This window comes from Chiloscyllium plagiosum, chromosome 10, assembly GCF_004010195.1.
Source record: "Chiloscyllium plagiosum isolate BGI_BamShark_2017 chromosome 10, ASM401019v2, whole genome shotgun sequence".
Taxonomy (NCBI): Eukaryota; Metazoa; Chordata; class Chondrichthyes; order Orectolobiformes; family Hemiscylliidae; genus Chiloscyllium; species Chiloscyllium plagiosum.
Genome location: NC_057719.1, coordinates 27,156,438 through 27,169,615, shown reverse-complemented (window position 1 = coordinate 27,169,615; position 13,178 = coordinate 27,156,438). Strand labels below are relative to the sequence as shown.

The window sequence follows — 13,178 nt, the reverse complement described above, 5'->3', positions numbered from 1 at the left end:
CGTCTGGGATAGTAAACGATCTTCAGAAACAGATTACTTTGCAAAACAGAGGAAATGGCTCTCAATAAGAAATTTATCTTTGAAATGAAAGTTATAAAACCTGTTTGCCACTCAATTTAATTTTAAAATTCCAAAGGTGGTTTTCGAGATTTAGAACAACAATTTAAGTTGAGTGGAAGTGAGGAAGATCTTCTATAGCAACCAGTTTATGTCAACCAATGAAGATAAACCTTTTATCACATCACCTGAGCAAGCCTGGTTTGAAAAAACAAACTGGAGGTACAGTTACACTTTTGCGAAAGCAAAAGAAAATCTCTCAAATAATGTGTAAAATGGATGCTTTTCTATCTACATAACTGTTCAGTTGTGCTCCTGCACTGTGGTATTTCCTGAGCCAGCTCATATCTAACCTGTAGATATCCATTAATCAACCTGTTCAGCCATTTTCTTACACACCCATGAATCAGGTGGGACTTGAACGAGGACCGCCCTGTCCACAGGTAGGCACACATATCATTGTGCCAACATGTGCTCTTATTTCCAACTTATATGTTTACTCCAGAACTCATAATTGGCAAATTTATTTGATCATAAGTAAACTCCAGAAAAAGCAAACTCTTAGAAGCAATTCCAGAGATTTGACAGACTAATTTTCCAGAACATACTAAATCTTACCCAAGTGTTTGTGCTGACCTCTCTCAGCTTCAATGCTTAAGTGGAGCTAAAACAAAAAAAAAGAAACTCATAACTATAGAAACTCAAAATTATTTGTGGCAGGTGGAAAAATGACTTGTCTGTCTTGATTTAATATTTCTCTAATTAATGTTTTATTAATGCTGGGGTGTACAGTTTTTTTCAGCATATCTGTGTATGTATGAATACACAAGTATTTGCATGTGTATGTAAACATGCAGACAATAGCTTTCAATTGATTGTAATTCCTCAAGATGGATTTTGATGTCAAAATTATTTCTCCCTTAAAAGGTTTTGATGTGTTGAAATGAATTTAATTTTTCTTGTTAGTTTGTTTGGTAACTTTCTTGTCCCCTAAATTGAAGCTTGCAGTGATACGTACGCATCAGCAGCAACTTTCTTCTCCGATCCTGAAGAAACAAAGCATGCAATAAATAGACCCTGATGAAGCAAGAAACATTAGTTCCCCATGTAATATGGACAAAACACTTCAATTTGCAAACCTGTGGTCATTCAGAGACATCACTCAGAGAACAACTGGCAATTTATGCTCTGGAGCCAAATGAGAAAAACTGTAACTGCACTGCACAAAATGACCCAGGATATATGGTGAAGGATTGTAAACGAGGTTTTATATGTGCATGCAGTTATCCATATAATTACAAGCAATATTTCTGTTAACAATTTTCTTTGGCAGGCCAGAATCCAGCTGGACATGCAAAAGTCTTTAGACTGTCAAAGCAGTCATCTTGTGCATTTGGTTAACTCTTGTGTGAATTTTAAATCTTTACAATTTCTAAACTAAAACTGAGCATCCTCTTCTTCCAACAAAGGAGTTGTGGGCCTAGAAACATGAAACATTTCCTGACTGGAGTGTTGAGACTTCTCAGAAGACATTTCCGTCAGGTTCTTTTCAGACAGTATTTGAAGGATTTCTGTCACTTGTTTCTCAAGTCCACTCATCCTGTTACATAATGACTGAATGTCTTCTTTCAGTTCCATTTTGGCCTCTTGTAACGTGGTCTGCAAAGCTTGCTCTGGAATTGGGTAAAAGGGGTGCCTGACATCAGCTTGAACTGGGCTATGCTCCAGTGGACTGCGGATCTCACCTGCCTTGTCTAATCGCAAGTCACTTTTCGTAATGCCGCTGTCGCAAGAGTCTGTTTTCCTCAAAGGATTCTTTATGACATTATTCTCCGATTCAGGACCTTTTGATTCCTCTGAAAGAATTTCCATGGATTCAGCTTTGATGACATTGTTCCAGTTTTCTTTCTTCTCCTCTCTCGATCCGGGAAAGGGATCGGTGAAGGCAACGGAACTTTTAAGTCTTAGCCATCCTTTTCCATTTCCAGCCTTTGTCTGGATAGAGCTATTGCCCTTCAAGCACAGCTGGTCATTCAATCCATTTGGCTTCAACTCGACTGTTTCGTGGTGTGCCTGAAGCTGATGCTCATTATTTCTCACAAAGGAAAGGGAAGATGAGATTGGTGTGATTTGAGAAACTGTCACCACACTTGTGCCAGTGGTAGAGGCCCCATTATGAAGTGAGTGGTTCTCTATTTGGGGATGGTTTCTGTCTGAGTTGCTGTGACCTGCTGCCTGATTCCGCAATTGCTTTTGTTGCTTGAACTTCTGGAATAGTTTCCTGACAGGATGATCCACTGGGATACTAAGTGTCCCTTCATTCTTCAACCGTTCTTCCTCTTCTTTCTTCACATCAAGGATTTTGCGAAAAATGATCTGTAATGAGTCCCAGAGAGAAAGTGAAGTTACATTTCTGAAATTGAAGGTTTTAAATTATTCCCAATAGTGTACACAAGCAAAGCCGGTTATTACTTCCAGCATTGAAATCATTAAAAGTAAGAGAACTTTTAGATTGCAAAGATTGTTCTTTGATTAACAAACTAATATAATACCAAGTGGAATACCTGAAGTAATTTTATTCTGTTTTAGGTATTCTGAGACATTCCATTTTTAGGTATGACATAATTTTAAAAAGTAATTTTTTATGTGGAGGATTCATAGAATTCAAGGCACAAGGATACATAGAACACAACAAATGGAGGTCACTCAGCCCTCTGAACTGCGGCCTATCCAATTAACCTTTGAAGACTACAATTGAATCTGCAACCACCAGGTTATTAGACAGGGCATCCCATATACTAAACAATCAATGCATAAATAATTTTCTCATCATTTTACCTCTAATTGTTTTGTCAGTTGCTATAAATCTCAGCCTTCTACATATCAAAACTTCAATAGTGGAACCTGTTTCTTTTTATTTACCCTGTCTAATGATAATGTAGACCTCTATTAAATTCCCTCTTCATTTTATCTTCTCTGAGGAGAGTAAATCTGGTACTCCAGTCTCTCCACACGTCCTTGGCACGAATTTAGTATACCTGCTCTCTGCTCTGTTCAAAGCCTCCATGTCCTTCCTAAGGTTTGATGATAACATTAGATATAATCATCCAGCTGGGATTGAATGACTATATCATACAGGTTTAGCATGACGTCCAGGAGTTTTGCTGCACACCGCACTTTGTTAACTGCATTGTTCATTTGCTTTCTATCTTAAAGTGCTGTACACATACATCATGTGGATCATTGTACACCACCTTCCTTTAATCTATATCAATAGGTATACATGTGGGAAAATGTGAACAAAAGAACAGAGAATTATTAAAATGGAGAAAAACTACAGAGGTCTGCAATACAAAAGGAATCTAGATGTACATATGCATTAAACACAGCAAGCTAACATGAGTGCAGCAGGTAATCAGGAAGGCTAATGGGATGTATAAGAGTAGGGAAGTCTTACTTCAACTATAGGAGGTGCTAGTGGATCACATCTAGAGTGATGTGAGCAGTTTTGTTTCCTTCTTTAAGGAAAGATATCATTCATTAGAGGCAGTTCAGAGAAGGTTCACTTGGAATGGAACCCTGGTGTGGAGGGATTGGTTTATGAGCAAAGGCTAATTTTGTTGGGACTGTACTCATTGGAAGTTGGCACAATGACAGGTGATTCTCACTGAAACACACAGGATTGTGAAGGGGCTTGACAGGGTAAATGGGAGCAGCTCGGATGAGTGGGCATTGTGGAAGGAAAAGGGGCATCAATTTAAAACTGGGGTGATGAGGAATTTCTTCTCACAGCGTATGTGTCTTTGGAACTCCTTGCCACAGAGAGTTGTGGGACAGAGTCCTTGCGTAAGGCTGAGGTAGATGGATTTTTGATTAGTAGGGGAATCAAAGATTATGGGGAAAGGGTAAAAATGTGAACAAGATGAATGTCGTTGGATCAGTCATGATCCTATTGAGTGGTACAGCAGGCTCAAGAGACAGAATAGTTTACTCCTGTTCCTATTTATTATTGTCTTCCATCAAAATGTATCACTGCAAACATCTCTGAATTAAATTCCATGTCTGAGTACTGAGTACATTGTACTCACATTGACAACAATGTCCTGAAAGAATGTGCATGCACTGGAGGGGGTGTAGAGGAGATTCACCAGGATATTGCCTGGGATGAAGCATTTTAGTTATGAGGAGAGGCTGAATTGGTTTCTTCAGAGCAGAGAAGGCTGAGATGGGCCTAATTGAGGTGCATACCATTGTCTGAGGCATGGGCAGTGTCAAAACTGGGGTGGGGTGGGGGGCATAATTTTAAGGTGACAGGCAGGAGGTTTAGAGAAAATTTGAGAAAAAATATTTTCACCCAAAGCATGGTGGGAATCTTGAATGCACTGCCTGGAAGGATAGATGAGGCTGGAAACCTTTAAAATACACTTAAGGCTATGGGCCAAGTGCTGTTAAAAGGACTAGTTTTAGAGTAGTTTTGTTGGCACAGACATGATGAACCGAAGGACATCGCTCTGCAATACAGAAAGAAGTTTCTACTTTCTAAGTGTCAAAGCTATTTTATGGACTGTGTTTCTCCTTTAGTATGTTTATTTGCAGTATGGCTCATGCCCCATTCATGAGAAATTGCAGCACTTCCCTTGACTGTTAATGACACTAGCAAGCTCTCAACAGATTGGAGAAGACATGGTGTATGGCAGGAGTTCCTTAATATGACTGGAGATAGCAACTAACCTGGAATATTTCATGGATTCTGTTAATTTAATTACATGTTAATTATGTTCTCTTTCCACTGCTGTCTCAAAAAAACACTCTCTCAAGAGCACTCTGTTGTTTGACTGAACAGCAAGACAGATAAAAAACATAAATCATCACTATTTCAACACATTCTTCTTCCCCACTGTCCCACTGTGTTTAAAAGCAAATTACTGCGGATGCTGGAATCTGAAACCAAAAGAGAAAATGCTGGAAAATCTCAGCAGGTCTGGCAGCATCTGTAAGGAGAGAAAAGAGCTGACATTTCGAGTCTAACTGACCAGCTTTGACAAAGGGTCAGTTAGACTCGAAATGTCAGCTCTTTTCTCTCCTTACAGATGCTGCCAGACCTGCTGAGATTTTCCAGAATTTTCACTTTTGGTCCCACTGTGTTTTATGTTTTGAAGATATGCAGAAAAGACATTAATTTCTGTCTAAGCGGGAGCTTTACTTACTGGTATTTTAAAATATCTTATGTGTACAGCTTTTTGCTTCAACTTATTTTCCCTTTCTCAGTAACCATATCCAAATTTGACTAACACATGTAGAATAGTCAACAGCCACACATAAACACTAAACATTGAATACTAGAGTGTAATGTTAAGTGTTTAGAGTCATGTTTAGAGCCAATTTGAATTTGAATCTCAGCAGTAGCTTTAAAGTAGGATCTTGTGGTGCAGTGGTTGTGTCACTGGGTCAGAGGATTTTGGTCTGAATCCCAGCTGCCCTGGAGATTTATCACAGCCTGTCCATGCAGCTTGATTTCATTTACAATTCAGAAACTGTCAATTAGTACAATGAACAGTTACTTCAAAAGTGAACATTTAAATGGATAGCATCTTGACTTCAGAGAGCTGGAGTATTGAAATTAGAAGTTCCTCGTAGAAGATAAAATGTAATGGCCTGCACATGCCCAGAACATTGATCCAACTTACTGGATATGATAAATGGACCAAATCGTCTTTTCTAATTTCCATAATCCTTTCTTTCAATGGATATTACACTGCAGTGGCTGGGGAGAAAAGAAATAATGCAATAGAGGAGGAAACGCACAATACAGGTTAGATAAATGAGGGAGTTTTAATTAGATGACACTGAGCTTAGGTTTTAAATGCCTACTAATTAGAAGAACACGAGTAACTTAGAGTGAGGAAGGATGAGGTTGGACCTATTAGAATAGGAGATACTGTGTCATATGTTGATACAGGGACCAGTTCTCCCACCTCCTTGCTGGCCCACAAGCTAAAACAAGACTCACCTGAGTAAATCGGTTCATCTCAGTCTTGTAGAATGCAATAATTCCAACAGTTGGAACAAAACCAAATCTTCATTTTCAAGATATACTGTGTTTATCTTTCGTGTTCATTTACTCAATCTCTGTATTAAATCATGGCATTTAATTTGAGTTTCATGGCATTTCCAAGCATTTTCCCCATTTATTCTCCATATATAGTTTAGTTTTTGAGCCAAATGCAATTAGGTGCTAAGTCAATTACGGAAATTAATTAAATTAATGTTAAAATGTTTTATGTACAGCTGTGCAAGCATGAAAAATTCTGGTTATTTCTGAAGGGATTACTTTCACTGAAATAGATGGTAAGCACTCTTAGTGCCACTCATGAAAACGATCTGAAAAATTATTTCAACCTCAAACCTCAATGGCTTCAAATTGAGAATGTATTTAATTTTGCAAAAAAAAAAGTACCTTTTCTTTGACAGATGTGCCATTAATAGGTGACTCTGTAGAAGCAGCAAGAGAGAAATTACATGTGTGTCACAGAAGGCAGAGTGAACAATGTCATTAATTCAATGCTATAGAATATTAAATATTCCTGGGTAAATGCAACTTGGAGCTGAGTCCATTCAAGAAGTAAGCTAATGGAAATATGGTGTTCTTGTTACAGCAATCACCATATAACCTAGGGAGCATTCCTTTGTAATGAATTCTTGTCAGTGATGAGTAGCACTTGCCTCATAATTAGTTCAAGTATATGCCTTGCTAAATACAATTTAACCCATGGCATGTGCTACTGAGTGCCAACAATGTAATTATCATTCGATCTAAGATGCTAATTGTTCTTTTCAATTAACTGGAAGCAGCTTTTGACCGATCATCTGATGATAGTGTATAGCAGCTTTCTATATGTCACTACCTATTCGCCAAAGATGTGAATTCCTATAAGTTATTTAACAAACGATTGGGTCTGTTTTTAAAATGGGAGGAAGTATTGAAATACTGCACATATTTTCTGATCAGGATTTTGCGACTGAAGTATCAGCTTCAGTCTGATGGGTGACAAGGGTTGAATCCTATGGCAGTACAAATAAATTTCTATCAATATAGGTGATGAAGCATGCCGCTGTTGTAATTCATAATATCAACCTCCTTAAAACTGGTTGAAATACCATTTCATAGATAACAGGTGGATTTAGCAGAATAGAAAGTCTAATATTATTTTAGATTTATAACTACTCTTTAGTAGAGTGGTATTCATTGTCTGGCCCAATGTTCGATTTGATTCAGACGTGCTGGATTATTGAGTACATTGCTACCTAATGTCAGGAAATTAGAAATCAGAAGGGGGTATATCAGATAGTAATGAAGAAGCCTCAATCCTATTAACTTGAGGGGAGGCTGAGTGACATTTTTTATTATAGTGCCATTCTATTGGAAACTAATTTTGTCTCATATTGCATTACCACAAAGATAGAAATTTAAACAAGGGGCTGATTTGTTTGAAATTATGTCATCAATGCCCTGGGGTCTCAGACTCTGATTTGAAACAATTGTTCATGGAGGAACTTGATATGACTGCATATTTTAAACAGACTTCAACAATGCTGGACTCCCGGAAGCAACAACTGCTTCAGCTATCTGCTTTCACTGAGGCAGAAGTTTCAGTGTGAATCACAGCCCAAAAGCTAGGGGGAAATGAATTGCTGTCAATTGTTTAAATAAAATTACGTTTGCAAGGTCTCAAGACAGTTTTATGATCTCAACCTAAAATGTAATAGGGTGAACAATGGCCAATCACAGACATGATGCTGTGGAGACCTGAACTATGAGGCCTCAGGATTGGTAGAAATTAGTCATTGGGCCTCATCTAACTTACAACGGGCAAGTTGTTGGGCACTGTAAATGCTCCCACAGGTAACTTGCCCAATGAGTAAAAGTAACGAACGGCTGCCTGCTTCACTGTCTTCTGGGAAATCTTATGGAGGGTGGTGCTTGAAATGGGCAATCATTTGGACTCCTGTTAGGAAAGTCAGTTGTACCACAATATCTGTGGCATTCAAGCATTCATTTGTGTGCTCTTCCTCGCCCCAGAGGGAAGGGTCGGAAATTTTTCTTTTAAAAACTGCATGACTTTTGTTGGAGACTGGTAAAAAAAAGCCTGGGTCCAAATTTTCGTGATAGGAACAAGAGCAGACAGGAATATTCCCAACCTTGCAATCCCACCTCCAACCAGGAGCTCTGGGAGGTAAACATTTCATCGTCTGGAGGGTGGGAGAACCTTGGATCAAGCTTGCCCTCAGAGGTGTGCTTATGGTGACAAGACCAGGCTAAAAGACAAGACCCCATTCCCATTCATCCAGCATTAAGCCTTCATGCTTTGATTCACTTAAGCTCCTATCCCCTTCACAGTGCATCAAACGAATCAGCCAGCACCAGATTTTCATCGTCATGGTGGGAATTGTGATGAGTCATTTCCTGGTTCAAATAAACTCTTCTGCCTGCAGCACTCCTTTGAATTTGTGATTGAAATGATGAAGCAGCAGGAACAGGCTGGAGTTGAAGCCACCACCTCCAGACGCAGACCAAAATGGAATGGAAAAGACCATAAGATACGGCAGCAGAATTGGCCATTTAACCCATCGAGTTTGCTCTGCCATTCGATCATGACTGATATGTTTCTCAACCTCATTCTCCTGCCTTCTTCCCATAATCCTTGATCCCCTTACCAATCAAGAGTCTATCTCATTCTATCTTAAATACACTCAATGACTTGGCCTCCACGGCCCTTTGTGGCAAAGAGTTCCACAGATTAACTACCCTCTGGCTGCAGAAAGTCCTCTTCATCTCAGTTCTAAAGGGTCATCCCTTCAGTTTGAGGCTGTGCCCTTGGGTTTAGTTTTTTTCTGCTAGTTGGAACATCTTCTCCACATCCACTCTATCCAGGCCTCTTGGTATTCTCTAAGTTTCAATGAGATCCCTCCCTCATCCTTCTAAAGTTTCCTGAGTACAGATCCAGAGTCCTCAACCGCTCCTCACATGATAAGCCATTCATCCTCGTGATGTAAACCTCCCCTGGAATTTCCCCAAGTCCTGCGCATCCTTCCTTATACTGTATACAAGGCCCAAAACTGCTCTCAATATTCCAAATGCTGTCTGACCAGAGCCTTATACAGTCGCAGCAGTATATTCATCCTCATATATTCTCGACCTCTCGAAAAGAAGGCATTTGTCTTCTTATCTGAGAACTGAATTTGCATGTTAATCATAAGAGAATGCTGAACTAGGACTCCCCAAATCACTTTGTGCTTCAGACTTCCAAAGCCTCTCACATTTAGAAAACAGTCTATGCCTCTATTCATCCTAGCAAACTAAATAACTTCACACTTTCCCACATTTTAAAAATTTTCCACTTCTTTGTCCATCCTTTTGGCCTGTCCAAGTCCTTCTGCAACCTCCCTGCTTCCTCAACCTGTCCTGTCCCACCAACTAGCGCTGTGTGATCTGCAAACCTAGCCACAATGCCCTCAACCCCTTACTCCAGATCGTCAATATGTAACGTGGATAGGTGTGGTCCCAACACTGACTCTGAAAATTGATGAAGCTCTGCTGGCTCAGCATTGTGTTACCATGGTAACTGCTTAAATGGGCAGGTTCGAAAGCCTGCCTTAGTCCTCTAACTGATCTGCTTAATTTTATAAATGAATGTTAGACACCTTAGGCACCGTTGTTCTCAATCATCTCTTACCTCACATAAACCCCATGCCCTGTCCATATTCCTGAGCCCTTATATCAGACCATTCTTATTTATCCAGTATTTGCTCTGAACTCAAAAACTCAGGGGCCCATGAAAACATTAGGAAGGTTTTGGGATGCTCATAAAACTGTCAAAATAAACAAATTGGCATTCAAAAGCCTTTTCGAAAGACAGAGCTCTGGAGCACAAATCTTCTGTACTTTTGCTGGATGTTATGAAAGTCCATCAACTTTGCTGCACCAAGTACCTTCAACCACTTCCTGATATTACATGGATTAAACTGAATTGGCTGATGACTGCCATCTGTAATGTTGGAAACCTCAGAAGTTGGCTATATTGGATCAACCATTCAGCAGTTCTGGTTCCAACTGTATCAGCCTTGTCTTTTACATTGACGATGTGCCAAGTTCCCCCATCGTTGGGGATGTACATGTTTCTATAGCTTCCTTCAGTTGATTGTTGAAATGTTCACCTCCATTTATAGCTGGATATGGCAGGACTGCAGAACTTAGATCTGATCTGCTAGTTAACTCTGTTTTTTATGCTGCTTCTGTCTGCTGTTTAGTGTGTGTGGCCTGTGTTGTTATGTCATGAGTTGGCACCTCATATGTAACTGTTAATGTGTTGCTACTAGCAAATTGCCATGTGCTTTTATTTGAACCAGTACTGATGTCCAAGCTTGATGACAATGGAACAATAATGATATACCCACACATGAGACTACAGACTGTGGTTGAATACAATTTTCCTGCTGTGAATAGCCCACAATACCTCACGTACACCCATTTTAGAGCTGCTAGAGCTGTTCTGAACCTATCCCATTCAGCATTGGCCATCTAGATATATCTATGAACTCTAGGTTGATAATGTTGCTGCTGTTCTCATAACAACATGGAATGAGAAATAATTGTCAAATAAAAGGCAATGGTGATGTTGGCCTCGACAGCTACAGTTTGCATGAAGGTCAGATTCCAGACACAATACATGTCTGTCACAAGTAAGATTAAGGTTCCTCAGAAATACCAATGCAGATGTGCCTCTATCTGTAAGTGCTCAACTAAAGATTATAATGGGTGAGACTATTTTCCTCAGTTCTAATATCATCTGCCTTGCATCCCTTCTTCCTTTGGACTGACTGAAATCCCCTTGGTATAAACTACAAGTGATGCAACTGAACGTATCTGCACAATCACTTGTGTTAAAAAGTAGAAAACTAACTTGGCATAAGAGGTGGCACTAAAAATCACTTGTGGAATTGTGGGAAAAAAACATTATAGAAAGAGGCTAAAAGAAGCACAGGCATACTTCAGAAAAACACATCTGTTCTGGTTGTTGCTTCCTTCCCTATAAGAACTGCTTGGTCTCTGCTCTGATAGATCACCTCAAAGGCACAGCTATGAATGTGAAATTGTCATGTGGACAACGTCTGGCACAGATTATTCTTGAGATTTTCTGAGAAAGAAATCTATTGAATGTTGACAAATGGTAGACGTTGTTAGACTGTGTGTACAAGTGTTGATATAAGTGACCTTACATCATTACCTTGTCATGCCTCTATCACTGCTTTGTCATGTCTCTTTTATATCTGTTAAGTTAAATATCATTAGATTTACTCTTTACTCTTTATCACCACAGTGAATTTTGTGGCAACAAGTACACTTACATATCATTATGAAAAATTATCTGAACTGATCTCCCATTGATCCCAGTGTTGCAATCTCCAGCCCACTGGCCAGAAGGCCTGAAAGCTGTAAAAGATGTAGAGTCCCCAAGTCTGTTTGGAGATACTTAAGAAGATTTGATCATATGTAATTTGCCATGTGACCTTTGTTTATATGACTTGATATGTATCACCAGTAACCATTATTTTATTTCCTTTCCCAATGCCTTGGACCTTGGTTATGTGTGAAGATCACACATAAACGTTGCCCCTTAGGTCTCTTTTATATCTTTCCCCTCTCATCCTAAATCTATGCCCTCTGGTTCTGGACTCCCCTGCCCCAGGGAAAAGACTTTGTCTATTTATCCTATCCGTGCCCCACATGATTTTGTAAACCTCTATAAGGTCACCCCTCAGCCTCTGATGCTCCAGGGAAAACAGCCCCAGCCTATAAGACCATAAGACATAGGAGTGGAAGTAAGGCCATTCGGCCCATCGAGTCCACTCCACCATTCAATCATGGCTGATGGGCATTTCAACTCCACTTACCCGCATTCTCCCCGTAGCCCTTAATTCCTTGTGACATCAAGAATTTATTAATCTCTGCCTTGAAGACATTTAGCGTCCCGGCCTCCACTGCACTCCACGGCAATGAATTCCACAGGCCCATCACTCTCTGGCTGAAGAAATGTCTCCGCATTTCTGTTCTGAATTTACCCCCTCTAATTCTAAGGCAGTGTCCACGGGTCCTAGTCTCCTCACCTAACGGAAACAATTTCCTAGCATCCACCCTTTCCGAGCCATGTATTATCTTGTAAGTTTCCATTAGATCTCCCATTAATCTTCTAAACTCCAACGAATACAATCCCAGGATCTTCAGCCGTTCCTCATATGTTAGACCTACCATTCCAGGGATCATCCGTGTGAATCTCCTCTGGACACGCTCCAGTGCCAGTATGTCCTTCCTGAGGTGTGGGGACCAAAACTGGACACAGTACTCCAAATGGGGCCTAACCAGACCTTTATAAAGCCTCAGTGGCACATCGGTGCTTTTATATTCCAACCCTCTTGAGATAAATGACAACACTGCATTCACTTTCTTAATCACGGACTCAACCTGCATGTTTACCTTTAGAGAATCCTCGATAGCGCTCCCAGATCTCTTTGTACTTTGGCTTTATGAATTTTCTCACCGTTTAGAAAGTAGTCCATGCTTGTATTCTTTGTTCCAAAGTGCAAGACCTCGCATTTGCTCACGTTGAATTCCATCAGCCATTTCCTGGACCACTCTCCCAAACTGTCTAGATCCTTCTGCAGCCTCCCCGTTTCCTCAGTACTACCTGCCTGTCCACCTAACTTTGTATCATCGGCAAACTTCGCTAGAATGTCCCCAGTACCATCATCCAGATCATTAATATATAACGTGAACAGCTGCGGCCCCAATACTGAACCCTACGGGACACCGCTTGTCACCGGCTGCCATTCCGAAAAAGAACCTTTTATCCTAACTCTGCCTTCTGTCAGACAGCCAATCCTCAATCCATACCAGTAGCTCACCTCGAACACCATGGGCCCTCACCTTACTCAGCAGCCTCCCATGTGGCTCCTTATCAAAGGTCTTTTGGAAGTCTAGATAGACCACATCCACTGGTCTAACCTACTTGTCACCTCTTCAAAGAATCCCAACAGGTTTGTCAGGCACAACCTCTGGGCCCTCA

The 13,178-nt window shown here is 40.2% G+C and overlaps 1 protein-coding gene across 2 annotated transcripts in view; it reads right to left on the bottom strand.

Annotated features, from left to right (window-relative positions):
• Positions 1-233: 233 nt before the first annotated feature.
• The window catches only part of kcnh5b (potassium voltage-gated channel, subfamily H (eag-related), member 5b), a 317,576-nt gene continuing 304,631 nt past the window's right edge, over positions 234-13,178 (bottom strand). For both annotated transcript variants that reach the window (XM_043697222.1, XM_043697223.1), the window contains exon 11: positions 234-2,433. In XM_043697222.1, the coding sequence (XP_043553157.1) occupies positions 1,495-2,433 (939 nt within the window). In that variant the 3' untranslated portion in view covers positions 234-1,494. The remainder of the gene's footprint in view (positions 2,434-13,178) is intronic.